Genomic DNA, 18985 nt, shown 5'->3' with positions numbered 1-18985 from the left:
AGAAAGTTTGTTATAGCTTAGGGATGTTTCTTTGTCTTTTATCATTAGACTGACTTATTTGTCTTGTAACTGGCAAAAAAGTTATGTAATTAAGAATTAAAGGACAGGTAAGTAATAGTCTATTTACTCTCTTTAGTAATCTTTTGATTTTGTTGGAAAATACCCATTTATTGGAAGGGTTTCGTTTATAAACTTCAAATATCGTTTTTAAACTGAGTTATTTAAACTTGTCTAAAAATATTAATCTCAAAATATCTTGAAGCATTTTTGATTACAAATAAAACCTCTACAATATCAAGCTTAATTTTTGTTTTTACTAAAATAGACCAAACATGCGCAACAAGAAGTGACAAAAGAAACATGCAAATCTTTTCATATATTTTTTTTTATTCATTTAAAATTAGTAGTCTGCTACAAAAGTTTACATCAACTACCAATATCACGCAACTTTTTAGTTTTTTAAATACTTTAATAATTTCAAAATTTTTTAATTTTATTTCAATACCATTAATCAAAACTTAGTTACGAAAGCAAGACTGAGTTTAACAATTTTGAATTTGCATATCTAAGCAAGCAATGGTGATAAATATATATATTTATTTTCTGAAAACACTGCCTTATATTTTACAGGTTAGGGTAGAAAGGGGAAAAAACATGATGTAACAAAATTCATTGTATTATAAATTAATAAAGAATCTTTTAAATGTTTACCCTCTTCTATATCACATCGTTATTTTTCTTATTGCCTCGTTTTGACGTGAAAGCGGTACTTGCCAAAGAAAGGATATGTGCCCCATTTATGACTTATTATTACCCCAATATGACATATGCGCCCCATTTATGACTGTACTAATTATACCCATACGAAGGTCATTTTTTCCTGAGTGCACACTTTTCATTTGGCGACTGGGCCAATTCGCTACGGCACTTTAATACCTTATTTCCACTAACAACTTTAATATTTCTGAAAATTGCTGGGGGAGATAGTTGTATAAAACCTTTTGTCTGCAGAGATTTTCTGTGTACTTCATAAATATCACCTCTTCGATTTCAAAATGACAAATATTTGTTGAGCAGGAGAAATAGTTGCAATATTTTTTTTTAATCATCCTTAATAAAATTTAATATATTTTTATGTATTCTTTAAAGGTTAATTATTGCATTTTTTTCCGGCTCATATTTGTTACTGTATTTTTGAATTAGTAATAAGCATTTGTATCTGAAACTAGGCAATCGCAAGCATTACACATAATTATCAGAGCGCAGTCCTTGTATTGCCACATCATACGTTGGTAGACCTGCTTCACACAAAGAGTCCTTCTTTAGCACATCGTTATAATCAGGCGGTGGTTTTATTCCATCTGTGATCAGTTGATTTAAGTCACTACGTCTTTGGGTTCGACTTGCTCCCTAAAATAGAGATTGTAATAAAAATCTATCAATATAAAAATGACTTGAAAAGAATTTAGTTTATAGAAATTTATTACCAAATAAGTGGTACGACCTGCGCTTTTAGTTTTAGGTCAGACAAAAATAGAATTATAATTTTTTTTAGATGTAATTTTTGTTTTTGAAGTTATACTTCTTATGCGACTTCCAACAAGGAAGCGTTTAACGCTACATTTTTATTGGCCGGGAAATCACGTGGTAGGATCCAGTTTTCCCTCATTTATTTCCATATTGTTTTGGTTCTCACTAACATAAAAGTCATAAAACTTTTGTTTTTCTATAAATATTTTTTTAGTTTGTTTTGATACACATATAATTTATTAGGGAGCAGGAAAAAGAGTCGTTGAATAGAACTAGTGATCCTTCTACGACTGCTGATTCTTCTACAATTAACGTCGCAGGTTACGAAGTTTAACTTCTTCCGCGCCGAGGGACTCCACGCACTATTTTTGTGTTCGAATCCCGCCGTAACCCTGGATGTATTCTTTTTGATGTCTTTCTCTGAATTGTTCTATCTGTATTTTCTACTTGACAATGACTTATAAGCCTATATTGAGCACACAAGTCAGCAAATGTATGTAATTTCAATAAACCTTTTTTTTGTTTATTTATTTTTGAAGTTCTTTTTTCTGCCGCTTCGTTTACGCCAAAAATTGATCTACAATAGATTTTAATAACAGCATTCCGAAAACAATTGTGATTATGCACAGAACTCCATGTGAAATGTGAGAAACTAGTTGAAAGTGACCGAAATTTCGATTAACAATTAATTCTATTTTGCATTAAAATTGCGATTAATTTCATTACAGCGTTTAGGCAACAGTTGAAATTTGTAATGTCGTTAGACGAAAATCTAGTGGAGAATTTTAGCACTCTAGTTAGTCAAAAAATGCTCACAAATTTTGATTGAAGCCCTCTACCCTTTCTCGATCTATAACATAGCGATAAATTCTATTTGTAGTGGTTAGGAAATGCACCTTCTGTTGTCAACTAGCACAGATCTTCAGTGGAGATTTGAGCTCTCTAGAATCGGAAGTTTAATTGACGATAAATTCTCTGTGGTGATATGGCAATAAATTTTGCCTATATCAGTTAAAAAATTATTTTATTGAGTCTTCAAATGTCATAAAGCTCAGAGCTTCAAACTAAATGTTAGTATTTTGGCTATTCAAAGTGATCAAAATCGATTGGTGATAAATTACTATTGATAATAATAGGATGATAAACTCTGCTTGTAGTGGTCAGAAAACAATTGAAACTTCAATTGCTCTACGCAGAGCTCCATTAAAAATGTATGCTCTGTAGCTAGTCGGGAAGGGATCAAAATTTTAATTAACATTTCTCATTTTCGATAATATGGCAGTAATTCTGTTTTTAGAGATCAGGAAACGATTGAAACTTGTATTATTAAATAACTATTGCCTAAATCTACTTTTTAAATATGTGCCATCCTAAACAGAGCTCCTTCGGTGATTTGAGTTCTCTAGTTAGTCGGAATTTTAATTAACGATAGATTATCAGTGGTTATAATGGCAATAAATTTTGCTTGTAGCAGTTAGAAAATAATTTGATTAAATCTGTAATTGTTATAAAGCTCAAAGCTTCAGTCTAAATTTTATTATTTTGGCTATTCGGACAGTGGTCAAAATTTTGATTGATGATAAACTCCCACTGATGGTGATAAATTCTGCTTGTCGTGATCAGAAAACAATTGTAACTTGAGTTGTTTTGCCCAGACCGCCAGTTAAAATTTAAGCACAGTAGCTAGTTGGAAAGAGGTAAAAATTTTGATCTTCATTTCTCATTGTCGTTAATAGGACAATAATTCTATTCGTATCGATCGGGAAACGATTGAAACTTGCATTCCAATAAAACTATTGCTTAAATCTGCTCTGTAGATCTTTGCCATCATAAAGAGCTCCATCGAACATTTGAGCTCTTCAGATAGTAAAAATTTTAATTATGGATAAATTCTGCTTTAGGAAGCCAAGTCTTAACTTGTATTCAAATTAGGCACTTTTGTTTAAAGATTTAAATTTTATAGCTAGCCGAAACGAGGTATAAATTTTGATTGTAAGAATACACCTTTGCAGACATGAAAGCTATTTAATAAGAGCGTAGTTACATAATAAAAATACTTTAATTATAAATTTAGAAAATGCTATATACTCTGTATGTACTTTTTAGCTAATGCAATGCACTCTATATCTTAATAATTTATATGATTTTCCATATGTTTTATATTAAGTTGTTATAATAAGTACTTAAGGCAATAATTTCAATAAAAAAATTTGTCTACTATCCGAAGGGCACAAAGGAGTTCTTATCCGCTTTAGAAAGTTCGCTTAATTTGCAACATTTTGAGGTTCTTATTGGTGTTTTACCAATGATCAAAAAATCAACTGAGAAAAACGAAAAAAATTTAAAAATTCAAGATTTGTTACTTTCTGCTTAAGAAACCAGTATATAAATTCCCCCTAGTTTTACAATGAGTTACAAAGTTTGCTTAACAGATAGCAGTGATGTCTAAAAAATATATAAAACAATGTTTTAAAAATAGCCACCATTTGCCGCATCACCGTTACGCTATGCCCCGTCAAAGTTAGTAAAAGCTTGTGCAAATATTTTTAGTTAAAATGGTCTGGTATCGAGCAAAAAACATTGTTTTTAGAATCTCCTGGTCTGCAGAGCAATTTGTTGACGAACTTTGTCACTAATTTTAGGGCTTGAAGCGGGAAAACATTTGGTTTTTGAAACAAATGTAGCAAACCTTAAATTCGCTTTCCTCATGATATCGCCAGTCATTTTTAAGAATCCTGGTGATGTTTTTTTTTTTTTTTTCGCTAAACTTATATGCGTATTTTATAAAAAGGGTATTGATTTCATGCTGTAGCCTTTGTTAAATATTATGGCCAGACTTTTTTTTCGATCAACAGAGAACTTCCCGCTTTCCCGCCGTTAAATATTCTGCCCGACCTTTAACTTTTGGTCCCTTTAATAAATTAAAAATGGCGCGATATCATAAAGTCTCAAAACTTCTTAATTTTATTTAGTGAAGCGTTTTGTTTTCCCACAGGATTTAAAGATTATAAATTCATCTCACGCTGACGTTTCTTTCCAAGAATTGTTTTAGATAAAAATGTATTTATTTTTTCACAACCATTTTAGCGCGAGACGTGATTGCAGAAATGATGAATGAGCAAGCAAACTACGCAGTGAAAAGAATTATTACTTTAAAATTCACCTTGAATCCTGGATTAGAGAAAATTTAAAACATGAAATTCCTTGAATGCAACATTCATTACCTGTCTTCTTCGTTGACTCTCTATACTCGTAATATCCGCCATGGCTAAAGTTCTTTTTTGTAGTTTTCTTTGGCAACAAAAACAGATAAGAAAAAGTAAGAGAGTACTTCCTCCAAAAACTGATCTGTAAAATAGAAAATGTGAGAGCGATTTCACAAAATATGAACGCAAAATATGATATTAATAAAAGATATTATTTAATATATATATATATATATATATATATATATATATATATATATATATATATATATATATATATATATATATATATATATATATATATATATATATATATATACAAAATAAATAAATACAAAGAAACACGAAGAAAATTTTTTGAGTGCTCCTCACACTATTGTATTAATATATTTTGCTTTGGCTATATTGATACAATATCAGAAAGCACTCTTTTTGGCGGATATAATCGTGTGGGCTGATGAAAAGATTATATCTTTTATTTTCCGGATTTTTCAAAAAAATTTTATCCTTTTTCCCCCCCATTTGTTTGTTAATTTTTTTATTATTATTTTTCTCCCCCCCCCCCTTTTTTTTTTTTTCATCTTTCATATGTCTGTAATTTTCCTTTGTTTTATCTTCATTTTGAATCTATGGAATCGACTATCTTTTGGTTGTATTTTATTCAATTCAGGTTGGATAAAAAATGTGAGAAACAATTTCTAACTTGTCTAGTGAGCAATGTTAGACATGTGAATGGGCGCAGGTACGAATTACCCTTTTTTACGTAAAACTCATAACTATTAGTCCGATCGCCTCGCGATTGGCCTCATTCAATTCAATATAACCTATAACAACTATATCAGAAACAACGCCTAATTTGTTTAAATGAAGTTTCTTTCTCCATTTTCTTACCCACCCAACTTGCCAAGACCTGACACATGAGATCGTAAAATGTTTTACCACTTACTATGAGGAGGATACTGAACAGTTAGCCGCAAATTTAATTTTAGGGGGGGGGAGACCCTGATTTGTCTTTTTTTGAACCATCTTTACTTCTATACCATATTGAGGACGGTTGTTATTGTTAGGCGACCCCCCATTATATTTTAGTTATTGACAGTATGATCTCTCTGTTGATAGTTTCCTATACTTTGTGAAGTTTAAAATAAGTAATCTTGCCTTAAATTAATTCGAGATCAAGTGAATTTATTAATTCAGAAAATACGAATTTTCTACTTATCATTTAATTTTCAAAGTAAAAAAAAAATGGATATCAGTGAGATGTTAATCGTGTTTTAATTGTTACTGGTGATATATAAAGCTGTGTTTAACTAGCGTTATTTTACTTAACCATTTTAATAATGATTGTTTACGTAGCATTAACAAAATTTAAGAACATATATGACGTAGCGGTTGCTAGTTGCCTTCACAATAAGCCAGATTTAAACAGACCCCAGTTTTAGTATTAACATTTTGTAGTGTTTAATGATACCTGTAACACTAATAACTAATTTAACCTGTAACACTAAAATTCCGTTCCACTTTAGTGAAAACATACCAAGCATAATTAAATCTAAATAAGATAATATTCTAGTTCGCTCCTTCTTGATTGATGTTTGTACGCACACACCAAAAATTTGCCTGGCCTGGAAGAAACGGTGTAATTTTGATCTTACTCTCGAGTCACAAAGTCTTATAATATTTTTAAACATTTTTCTGACTTCGATTAGGGTGATACTTCACTAAAAGTTAAAATAGCCACCTGCTTATTCATAGGAACTCTTTGGCCCAGTAAAGGCTACTGTTGGTTTCCTTAAAGATGTTATAATTTTAACGTCTCTGGCAAGGTAATGATTACATTAGAGAGAAATATGGACATTAAAGAGGAACATTAAACAGAAATGAATAATTATATTAAGAAATAGGTGAAATATCTTTTTTTTTTATGGGAAATAAAATGGAATATAATTTTTTTCCACAAGTTATTGGAAATATGGAAACTACTTCCTTATCCTACAATTTTAGATTGGTTTCGAGAAAGAGATAAATAATAAGATAGTGAATTTGTCAATTTCTTTTATCAGTTTTCGTTGATTTACAATTTTTACTGTCAGATAAAAATAACACCTTTACCTTTTCCTTGTCACTCGACAACTGGCAATAGTTTTGGAATAAAAAGATAAAGTCCTAAATAAAGTCAACTACAAAAAAAATGTAGGAAAAAATTATTAGCCTTTTGTAGATTTATTAATAAATAAAAAACGTAAACGTATCTCGATCGCGGCATAAAAAGTAAAAAAATTTTTTTTTATTATTTACAAACTTAAATATTGGTAACAAATCTATGGTTATGAACAAGACCTGAACCATTTGAACAAGTGCCAGCCATTGAACACCAAATCTACCCTTATATATTTGAGAAATTGGCTATTGTAGTAGCGTAGGTTTGATAGTCTAGGCCAGTGTTCCCCAACCCTCGGGCAGCGGATCAAATGGTACCGGGCCGCCCATTTCATTGAAGCTGAATTTATACCCTAAATTAAAAATATCTGTGTTCCATTAAAATTTTAGTTATTTAAAAAAAGGGGGAGGGGGCTCCCGAAGGTAGTGACATAAATTTTTGTAATGTATCATTGTCTCTGATTACCCCCAGATGGAACCATCTCATTGCAAAGAAACAAGCTTAGGGTTCTCATTGATTTAACGTTCCTTTGAATCTTTCTAAAAGCAAAACGAAGGATGCATCGAAAATCCTCTTTTTTTTATTTGATATTGCATTTTAATGATAAAAAGAATAAGAAAAAGAAAAGAAAAAACACATAAATTCCGGTATAACAATCATCCTCTTACGAATTATCTAAAGCATTGTATTAAAAATATTTAACGACAGGCAGTAAATGTTTTAAAAAAGTTTCCCGCAGGAATTTAATTGCCAATTCATTAAAACATAACAAACATTGGCAATTATTTCAAGAAGTCAAAAATTGAGGAAAAACTTCGTACTTACTTTTAAAATATTTTAGAATAAATTTGCAGGATTTTTTTTAAGTGCATTTAATAAAATGGCAGTTATGCTTTTTTGTGCATAAAAAATAATCGCATTATTCCAGTAATAAAATGATAAAAATAATAAAATGATAAAAAAGTTGTTATAGGAACACCTATTATCTGTATGATAGCAAAATCATACAAAAAATATATCACAAAAAATTAAGTCTAATCAACATGTATCAACATGTCTAATTATCTTTTAATGGATTAAAAAGGGAAATACTCACATGAAAATGTAGAGAGATGATTGTCCGAAAGATGCCATTCTTCATATACAGGCGCATTGTCACGAAACAGCCTGGTAAAAAAAAAAAAATGTCTTTTGTTAATAGCCCTGAAGCAATATTGCATGACAAAAGCCTGAAAAAAACCCAATTCTTTTCCTTATAACTTGAAACAACATAGGATCAGGGGTAGTAATTTGAAAGGCATCAAAATACTTCAAAATATTTTTTTTAAGTATTTCAAAAAAAATATTTTTGATTTGAATGTTCAAAAAACAGTGTCTAGAGATAGCCAAAGATTTTTATTTTTAACAACATTTAAATTTAAAAAAAAAAGTAATATAACTCATGCATTATTTAAATCCTTTAAATTAAATATGGTGTGAACTTAAAAAAAATGAGTTTCATTGTTCTATAATATTAAATTAATAAGAAGAAAAAAAATGTTATATAGACCACTAAATTTAAAGTCACACTCTGTGTACGGGTAGATTCAATACGTCACACAAGAAGCATTATTTGTAGTTATTTAAAATAAAATAATAATTATTAAATTTAAAAACAAAATATAATATTAAATTTGTTGGATTTCCAGGCGAGTTCCCTCTTGCAATTTCACTACACAAAAGATAAATAATAGATATTGTATTTTAGATTGTACACTGGACCAGAAAAAAAAGAAAGGAAAAAAAAACAGATTACCCTGAATAACTTTTGATCTAATGATCGGATCTTCACATTCTAGGACTCGATCATAATGGCTCAAGGAGGTGACCCCAAATATGCTAATTAATTAGTGCAGACGATATTGTAGGAATTCAGATATTGTATTAGGAAATCAGACACTAAAACGTATTTTCTCTGAATAAACATGCTTTTTTCCTTGACGGTTTCGGATTTATGAACCCCTCCTCTATATACAGGGGTTTGCCGCAATCAGGGAAATATGGTCAGGAGAGCAGTTCAAAAATTGTACCCTTTACTGATAATTTTACTTCTTAAGATTCTCTAATTTTAATTCGCTATATCTCAAGAACTTTTTAAGCGAATTGAAAAATTTTTGCACACAATTATAAAATTCGTTTGTCCAAAGATAATTCCATGCAAAAAATAACTTTTAGAAACTATTTATATTTTTCTTATTATTTTATTTAATAACGGTTAAAAAAATTTTGGAATTGTAAGGTATAAAATTTTTCGCATCACTTTATAGAATGTAATTTTCATGCAAAATACAAAATTTAAGTGAAATCGGTCAAATAGTTTCTGAGAAATTGAATTTCAACAAAGTCAGATATTCAAATTTCGATGTCTCAGGAACTATTCAACCGATTTCACTCAAGTTTTGTATTTTGCCAAGTAAAATTACGTACTTTAAAATGACGTAAAATATTGTCTGCCTCACAATTCAAAATTTCTTCCTTTATTATTTAATAAAATAATAAAGATAAAAAATTTTTACAATTTTTTTTTTCCCGCATGGAGTTATCTTTAGATAAATGAACTTTATAATTGTGAGCAATTTTTCTTAAAAATTCGATTAAAAAGTACTCAAGTAATGGCGAAATACACAAAAAGTAAAGTTAACATTAAGGGATCCAAACTTTGGACAGCTCTTCTGACCAAACTATGGGGACCATATTTCCCAGATTGTTGCTTTGCCCTATATTTTGAAGGTCAGAAATCCGAATCCGTAAAAAAAAAAAAGGTATGTTTATCCAGAGAAAATACATTTTTGTGTCTGATTTCGTAACTTAAAATATCGTCTGTTCTTATTAATTAGCATATTTGAGGTCACTCCCTCGAGCCATTAAGATTGAGTCATAGAACGAAAAGATCAAATTTTTTGACGCATTGTGCGCTATAAAATTTGGGAGTAATTTTTATTATTCTTTTCTATCTTGTATTTATATTCATATGTAAAAAAAATATTAATAATATGAAAATAAAAGAATAAAACAATGGAATGTCTTTTGCAAGGAAGACTGGAGTTCTTGCGAAATAGTAAATCAATATATTTATCTCTGCATCAAATATGTCTGTTTAAATTTTAGGATATGTAATTGACATATTTTTCAAACAAATAAAAACTGATAAGCTTCATGTTAATCTTACTACGAAAGAAATATAGAGCAGGGGTCTAAACTAAAGTTCAAAGACCTAAACTGTCTGCTTATGAGAATCATTTTTTGACTGGCATACTTTTCTTCTAAATTATTGTTTTTTTCCTCCTTTTCTTTAAAGCTTGGCTTAGTGGAAGAAGGTCCAAAAAATAATATTTTTCTAAAAAAGTTATTCTTCTAAAATGATAATTTAATTCGTTAACTCTTAAAATTCAATGGATTTCTGTTGATAAGGGTAAAGGTTGTAAAATTACCATTTATGAGTACTTAAGTGAAAGAAGGTTCCAAGTGCATTTGGCAATAAACCAGTGGGAGAATAATTTTAAAAGCGTCTCTTTCGGCAGCAGTCAAGTCGCCAAGAGTCTGAACGCTGTGTCGCAAACAGTTTAAATGAATCGTGGGAATTAATAAATTTTCGAAGCTTGCAGACAAGAAATAAAGAAGCAAGATAAAATGCATAATTTTTATTATTTCGTGTTAGTGAAAAAAAAGTAAGTGCTTCATGATAAATTTCTAGAAAAGGGGCTTGATAAGTTTTTTTTTTTTCTTTTGCTAATACTATCTACACTAAAGTAAAATATCAAAAAAGTGATTTCTTAAAAGATTTTTTTTCCATCATCATCCAAAAGTGCCAACTTTATAAAAATCACAATTTTGAATCTTTTGTCGCTTATTTTGATTTCTCGGTTGCACAGCACTGTTATCAGCGAATACATTTTAAAGCTAATTCACTCTAATTGCTTACAGTGACACTTCGAGCTTTCTTTTCTCTTAGCTAAATAACTGTTTATGGTTTCTATTCGTATTTAAATTCGAAGATCTGCCGATAACATAAAAAATCTTCGGAATCATACCGATCTTTAGCAATGCATCATGGAATATACAGGTCAACAAAAGTTTGCGTATAACTATGTATCCGATACTATTGGAAATCAATAATTCATCGATTTCTAGAGCTTCGACTATGCTATATATTCCATTTCTCAAATGTCAAAAATCTCTTACTCAGTTTCTGTCATGTTATTATAGTGAAAAAAACATTTCCTGAAGCATCAATTAACATTTATGCTAACGTATATTGTTACTTCCTTTTATTGTTTTAGAAAAACAGCAAAAATTACTAATTTTGAACAAAAAAAAATTTAACTTTGACTTTTGTTTATCATAACGAAACAGTAAACGTAATGTTAAATAAATAATCCTAAGAAACTAAAGTGGTAAGATGTTACTGGATAAAAATAACAGTCGATATGTTTCAAGTGCTCAATAACAGGTGCCCATTTTCAAGACTTGCCAGACGTGAATTAGAGAAAACAGACGTGATGTGAAATAAAAACGCAAATTTGCCAACGAAAAATGGAAATAATAATTGATTTCTCACCTTTAGTTTTCTACTTTTAGTTGTCAATTTTATGTTTTTATTTTAAACCACGTTTGTTTCTTCGCATTCACGTATGGCAAGTCTTGAAAATGGAAGCCTGTTGTTGAGCGCTTGAAACATGTCGACTGCTATTTCCAATTTGTATATTTTTGAAACGAATGAAATTTTTAATCAAGCAAATAGTCATTGTTTCTTATGTAAACTAATTTGTAATTGCATTGAATTAAAATTGTGATTCAAATTATGTGATTAATTAATTGTGACTATTTATTTAATAAATGCTGCAGATTCTTTATAAATAAAATTACCTTAAAATCATCGTTGAACAGCCGACCCAATTTTGAGTTTATGACTACTAATGTTCATCTCCGTAACCTTGTAATTTTTAACCCTATCCAGGAGGCAAGGAAATTCCTGGATCAAGTATTAAGGGAAATTCACCTTCGGGGAGGACTTATTGATAGAACTAACCAGCATTTGCGTCATATGGAGAGGAAAATCACGAAAACCTCTCAGAATTAGCCTACCCATGATCCGTCAACCTCTGAAGATATTTTACGTCAGCATTGTGGTCGGATGCGGAATTCGTATAGACCAGCCGTTGCTGGGATTCGAACCTGGGTCACCTCATAATAATAAATTTAAAAAAAATTGTTTTGTTCCAAATACTTAAAGAGCTGTTTTTAATGTGTGAAAATTTTGCCCAAGTCTATAAGTATACTATATAAATATCATTATTTAAAAATTTTAACTATAAAAATACATACAATATTAATCTTTCACTTACCATTTTGGCAAATAATTTATTATAACTATCCACAAAATGAAACAAATATACTTTCCGATTGCGCGAAGAAGTCACTGAAATTTTTTTTCTTCTTTTTCAAATAAAATTTTCTTTTTTTTTCTTTCTAAAGATGGTTATGCGAAGCTAAAACAACAATCATTTCGTTGCACTGCATATTGGTAGGTAGCCAGATCGAGTAAATGGATTTGTAAAAAGATAAAAGATGGTTTTATTTACAGTTGGGAAAAGAGACAGGGAATTTTCGAGTGATAAGAGGGAAAATTCAAACAATACCTTACGGAAGAAACTAGAAAATGATAAGATAATGTTATTTTGAGATTATATTTAGTTTGTCTACTTTTGAGGGATATTGTTTTACGTAGATACAAACTATGTATTCAACGTCGTACGTTCATCCTGACGCTGCTTATCGCCTTACTGTAAAAGTCTATTACAACGACAATTCGCAATAGCGAACGAAATTGTTTTTAGAAAATACTCACATTGAATGTTAAAGTAACGATAAAAGTTAAAGAGACTTATTTACCTATTATAGTGAACAATTATTTTGATTTAAAATACATGTCTAGAGCAGACTGTTTTTGGCTAGAGATTTTAGACTGGACTAGGAGTTTTTTCAAGATGCAAGGAGAGGAGATGAACGTAACGCAATAGCCTTTAACAATAACGAAAGCTGTATTTATTAATTCCATTAGTTAGCAGTCAAGAAGGAAAATAAAGAGGCACATAAGATGTGAAGTTAATAAAAGGCGCACTCTGTAAGGAAGGAGATAAATTAGCCGGTGGTAGACCACACATGCTTGCTTTTTATACAGGGTGTCCCAGAATGCCGATACACACTTGGAGGGGAGGTAGAAATCATTGATAGGAGCCATAATTACAGAAGAAAGCATGGGCTGAAATCGATGCGTAGCTCGTGATGTGAGTTCCCAAGGTCGATACGTGGGGATTTTCATTGCAGGTGCTGACAGGTTACGCTCAACATGGACATCCATGGACAATATCGTCGGACATCCATCTCATCTACTGTCAAACCAAAGCAGATGCTCTGTTGTATTTGGAAAGATATCCAACGAGGCGCCAACCAACTCATGAAATGTTCGCTCTAGTGATTTAGAACCTTGTGAAACGTGCATCCTTCACAGCCATGATTACGGCGTGACGGGTGTATATATATATATATATATATATATATATATATATATATATATATATATATATATATTGTATAATCCCATAAAAAATTATTTAACCGAAGAAAAAAAACCAATAATGATAAATCTCTTGTGATGCTGGTGGGATTGAAAACATCAAAACTTGTTTGTCTGCGGAGAAAACAGTCTGAAAGTCAATTATTGGAAACATTTCCAACTCGCGATTCCTATATCTACATTGGTGTAAGAAATTAAGAAAATTTGTAATTTTGGACCGGGATCTTTGACTCTAGAACTACTGGACCGATTTTTATGAAATCTGATATGTACATATATTGATACAATACAAAACAAATAACCATTTAACAATTATAATACACACTCATGATCGTACGTAACACTCGTTGGAGTCGGAATGTATAAAACAGCTGTTGTTGAATAAACAAAAAAATAGGCTAATATGGGGTAAGTATGGTCCCCTCCTAAAGACATACAAGCCTTGCAGCGAGATTTCATACTTGAAATAAGGCAGTTTATCATTTTCTGTGGCAATTGGCCTGAATTGTCCTGCGGCAATTTCATACCTTCCGACTCCAACGAATGTTGTGCACGATCATACTTGCGTATTACAATTGTTGAATGCTTATTTATTTCGTATTGTATCAATGTATGTAAGCATCAAATTTCGTTAAAATCGACCCAGTAGTTCTAGAGATAATCGATCAAGTCTGCATATTCTCTTAATTTCTTACGAGAGTGTCCTTTTTTTTTTTTTTTTTAAATGGCGGGCACTTGGAACTATTGTCCATTGGCCACAGAAAGTAACAGAACTGCTTACTCTCTTTTAGTTACCCAGTGGGCACCTGTGGCGAAGCAACGGCTGTGGAGCAGCGTTGCCCACGTCACACTACCACAACCCGTTAATAGGGCGGGTCACATTCACACACAAAGGAGAAAGGACATAGAACACAGAGAGCAAGAAACATCCATGCCTTGCCCGGGATTCGAACCCAGAACCTTTCGGATGCAGGAACAGTTCCCTGCCCCCTACACAGGCCGGTCGGCACGCCAGTGTACTACATGTCTACATAGGATTCTATAAATAAAGAAATATAGGTTTACGGTCAATGGTTGTTAATTTAACTGTTGAACTTTCGACTAATTCACTTTCTCAATTTTTACGTGACGTCAATATGCTTTTATTTTATAATAGTTTTTTTTTTAATCAATATTTTAAATATTTTTTTCAGAAAATTAAGTTACGATAAAGGAATTCTTAAAGAATAATAAAATACAATTCATTATTTTTACAAACTTGGGAATATTTCTACTGAATGTGGTTTAATCGTTATACTTTAAATACAGCAACCTAAATTTCAATTTCAAAATATATTAATTTATATGAACTTTTATTTTGATGGGAAAGGGACAGCAAAATATTCGTGGTGCAGCGTTGGAAAATATTTTTATTAAAATGAAAAGTTTGTTTTCAAAACATTCGAATTCTACATAAAAAAATCGTTTATGCTCATATATAAAAAAAAAAAAAAAAAAAAAAAAAAAAAAAAAAAAAAAAACGATAACGAAAAAAGAAGGAAAGTATAACTCATCTTCATTCTTTTGAAAACCACTGATGAAAGATGAAACCACTGATCTCACTGATTTTGATAAAAAACCTGTTGAACTCTTCAATTTGTTTTCGAACGGTATTGTCGGATCGGAACAGTGTTGAACGAGCCCCAAAAGCTCCGTGTCGAAGACCTGAACCATTAAGATAATCACAATCGCGTTATTTTCTTTTCCACCGTAAATTTGAGATTAATCTATGGAGAATCGTTAAAAGTCAATGTGAGGGAAACTAAGAATTAACAGCTTTAATACTTATCTTTAATATTCGATTTGGAATCAGCGAATGAGGAGTCAAGTAGCGACAACTCCACAAGGATCCGTTCATCTTTGTTTTCTGTTCAGTTAATTATTAATAAGTTTAAGTATTTTTCAGTTTCCACTATTTTTTAATGTCTTAAGGGGTTTCCTTTTTTCAAATCCTTTTTTGTGATTATTTCAAATTAAACGCTCGATACAGTATCGATAAACGAAGGAACCGCGAGGGACCAAGTTAATTGACCCCCAAAATCGGCTATGTCTATGATTAGAATTTTACGTACAATATTGGTCATATTATACAGTAGGGAACCGATTATCCGGAACGGTCGGGACCATCGCTATTCCGGATAACTGATTTTTCCGGTTTTCTGAATCGCTACAAAAAGCCGTTTTTTTTATTGTTAAACCCAACTAAAAGAAAAAAAAAATTGGAAATAATCTTAAAAATAAGAAAAAACGCTGAAGTAATACACTAATGATTATTTCCGAATGATGGTAAGGTAAACATCGTTAAAAAAAAGAAAGAAAAATCGTAAAATCTTATGAGGAAAAAAAAATTTTTTTTTTAAAAATTGCGAGAAAATTTATCGAATTTCGTTCCGGTTTTTTGGTTTTCCGGTTTTCTGATTTCCGGATAACGGGTTCTGTACTGTATATTAAAATGAAAAAAATATCTTATTAAAGTTTTATATTATTTTAATTTTTGCTTATATGTTTATAAGTTTTATATTATTTTAATTACACTCCGAAGTTTCCTGAGTTGTTTTAATGGCGTTTAACGTTATAAAATTCTTATTTTCCGAAAATTTTGATGCTATTCTTTCCTTTTTATCAAAAGTAATAACTCCATTTAGACAGAAAGTAAAGGACGAAACAAAGATTCTTTCAAAAACCTTCAGTCTTTCTGTTACATACTAAAGATTGGATTTGAAGATAATAAGAATGGATTTGAAGACTGGATAATTTGAATATACGAACTTCCGTATTGTTTTCATTAAGTTTTTTGGTTTTGACTTGCTTTGTTGCGTCATAAATGAATGTTTTGATTTAGGATATTTTGTTATTTAAGGCTTATATGATAAGATTTTTTTTCCCTCAGTATCATTGGTAATTTAAACTTGCAACACCAAAAAATTTCAGTAAAATATACAAACGGTATTTTTAGTCTTGTTTAACACTAAAAGATTCACGCGCTTGCAATCTCTGCGTACAAGGTTGGATCTATTCATTGTTAGACGCAGGTGTATGCATCTCTACGTTCAAAATGTTCCTCAATGAATGCCTTTAATATATATTTTTAGAAACTTTGTAAAAAATGAAGTCCAAAAACTATGCTTATTAAAAGCTCCTAACTAATGTTTAGGTGAGAAAAAGCAAAATTTTAAAATATTGATCAATCACTATTGAGTTCAATAAGTGTAAATAATAAATTAAAATCAGTTTATGTGAGGATGTGGCTTAATGGCGGTTCCTAGTGAAAGGTGAATGGATTCCAGTCCTTAGAAAAATAAGAAAAAGATTTTAATTAATATAACTAAAAACAGTTTTCTCCCTATCACTTAAATTTTAATTTATAACCTCTAATGATTCAGACCTCATTGTAGAAAAATACGTAGATTATTATGTGATATAGAAGGAAAAAAAACGCAAAAAGCAAGTTTAATATTAAAGGATACAAAATTTCATCCACTGTTTTGATTTTACTATTAATAAAATTTATTTATTAATTATTAGAGTGCGAACAGCTAAAAAAGTGGACACGAAATCGTTGTGTTCCTCAATAAAAGTTAGGGAAAATTTAGCAAAGAAAATCCGTAAAATGTTTCATTTTAGGGGATAAGGGAAAACTTAGTAATTGTAATTGGTTTATTAAATAGGTCGAGCGATTCCCACAGAGAGCAAAGGGAAAAATGTCTTACTTTTAATTAATGCATACTTGAACCAAAAACAGATTAAAGGACAGGATGTGAATTTTTGAATAATAAATTAAGAAATGGATTTACAGAAAAGGAATAACATAAAAAGATTAATTGAAGCTTTTTATGTAATATATATATATATATATATATATATATATATATATATATATATATATATATATATATATATAGGATTGTTTTTTTAGAAAGAATGTGAGACATAATATCTGGCCTAACTAAATTTTTTCATTTGCTGAACTAAAACTAAATTATGTACTTGAAAAATAATACAATTAAATTTCATTTTAAGTCATCCCCCCCCCCCAAGTTTTCTGGTCAGCGTGCGTGTATGAGAGCTTGAGCTTCAATTTCTTTCATGCATATTCATTTTATTTCAGTTAAGGACGTTGGTTGTTTTCATTGTCTGGGTGCTTTATACTCTTTTGAGTCAGAAAGTTTATCAAGTTTTGCTTGTGGTTTTTTTGTTTTTTTTTCTTTAGAAGTTTTTTGGGTTTTGCATGTAGCATAAGCATCCTAACAAAATTCAATCATTTCTTGAGTGGTGCAAACATCTGTAATCTTTCACAACTATGCCTTTGATCATCTTTCAGGTTTAGATTTCACAGATGGGATTTAAAATCTGTAAATTTTGCTTAATGACAATGCTGTGTAAGAAAATATGGGATTCATAAGACTATTTCGGAAATAAAGGACAAAAGAGGATGCCTTTTAAGATTTTAAAAAATATTTAGGAAATGTAGGATTTAACTGAGGACTGATTCCTTCTAAACCATTAGGATCACACATTTTCAGATCATTCTTTTACAAAATCAAAAATGGGATAAATTTGATATCAATATTAGCGTTAGACAAGGCGATGCATTATCACCAATTCTGTTCTGCACTTAAATAACTCTATTCGGATTTTAGATTTGAAAGGGTTTAGGGATACTAAAATTTTACAGTTATGTTGATGATATTGTAGTTTTAAGTTGACATGGAAGATCATCAATTTCTCTTTTAAACCTGTTGATATGGGCAGCAACTTCCTGAAGGAAGCGGAATTATCATTAAGTGAGCACAATACAAAATACATTCAAGGACTGAACAAAATCTTTGCTAATAAAAATTTGTCATCGTTTAAATTTGAAAGGGTTTCCACTTTCACTTATTTGGGCTCAATAATCAATGATAATAATACTTGGGAAAAAATTAAGTCGAGCATACAAAACAGAAAAAAAAAGCTACTATACATTCAACTCAAGAACTAATTCATTACTCAAGAAGTTAAATTAAAAATTAATAAAACAGTTTTCGGGCCTATAGTAAGTAATGGTAGTGAACGTTGGACTTTGATAAAAATAACTTATTAATCGTTAAAAGAAAATTTTTTGGATTAATCCCAATAAACAATTTACAGTGGGGGGAATTAGAAAAAAAATCACGAACTTAGCAATTCAATAAAAAAAAAGCTTTTATTGACTCATAAACTGAGAGACGCATGGTATTGCTTTTCCATATAATACGAATGAATAAAAATGCAGTCTGAAAAAAAATCCTTAAATTAGAAAAGCATGAACTCAAGATCAAGAAGATCTAAAACAGTGTTTCTTAACCCTTTTGATATAATGGACCCCTTTTAAAATTTTTTAAGAAGTCATGGACCACCCCCCTGTGAAAAAAATAATTGCAAAAAACATCATTTATTAGAAAACATTTAATT

At 30.4% G+C, this 18985-nt stretch overlaps 1 protein-coding gene across 1 annotated transcript; it reads right to left on the bottom strand.

Annotated features, from left to right (window-relative positions):
• Positions 1-369: 369 nt before the first annotated feature.
• Positions 370-12555, bottom strand: LOC107454178 (uncharacterized). Its single transcript, XM_016071271.5, has 4 exons — positions 12282-12555; positions 7994-8064; positions 4755-4878; positions 370-1410 (listed from the first exon to the last, which is right to left on the bottom strand). The coding sequence occupies exons 2-4, from the start codon at positions 8029-8031 to the stop codon at positions 1243-1245; spliced, it is 330 nt and encodes a 109-aa protein (XP_015926757.1). The 5' UTR covers positions 8032-8064; positions 12282-12555; the 3' UTR covers positions 370-1242.
• Between the last annotated feature and the right edge of the window lie 6430 nt (positions 12556-18985).

This window comes from Parasteatoda tepidariorum, chromosome 3 (genome assembly GCF_982258835.1).
Source record: "Parasteatoda tepidariorum strain Cologne lab strain chromosome 3, Ptep-v5.0, whole genome shotgun sequence".
NCBI lineage: Eukaryota > Metazoa > Arthropoda > Arachnida > Araneae > Theridiidae > Parasteatoda > Parasteatoda tepidariorum.
Note: the sequence above shows the minus strand (reverse complement) of the source record. Positions and strands in the feature narration are given on the sequence as shown.

Excerpts from the sequence above, each read along its gene's own strand:
- LOC107454178 (XM_016071271.5), bottom strand. The coding sequence starts at position 8,031 with ATGGCATCTTTCGGACAATCATCTCTCTACATTTTCAT. Across the intron at positions 4,879-7,993 it reads TCATCTCTCTACATTTTCAT|ATCAGTTTTTGGAGGAAGTA; the intron begins GTGAGTATTTCC and ends TCTATTTTACAG. Across the intron at positions 1,411-4,754 it reads AGAGTCAACGAAGAAGACAG|GGAGCAAGTCGAACCCAAAG; the intron begins GTAATGAATGTT and ends TCTCTATTTTAG.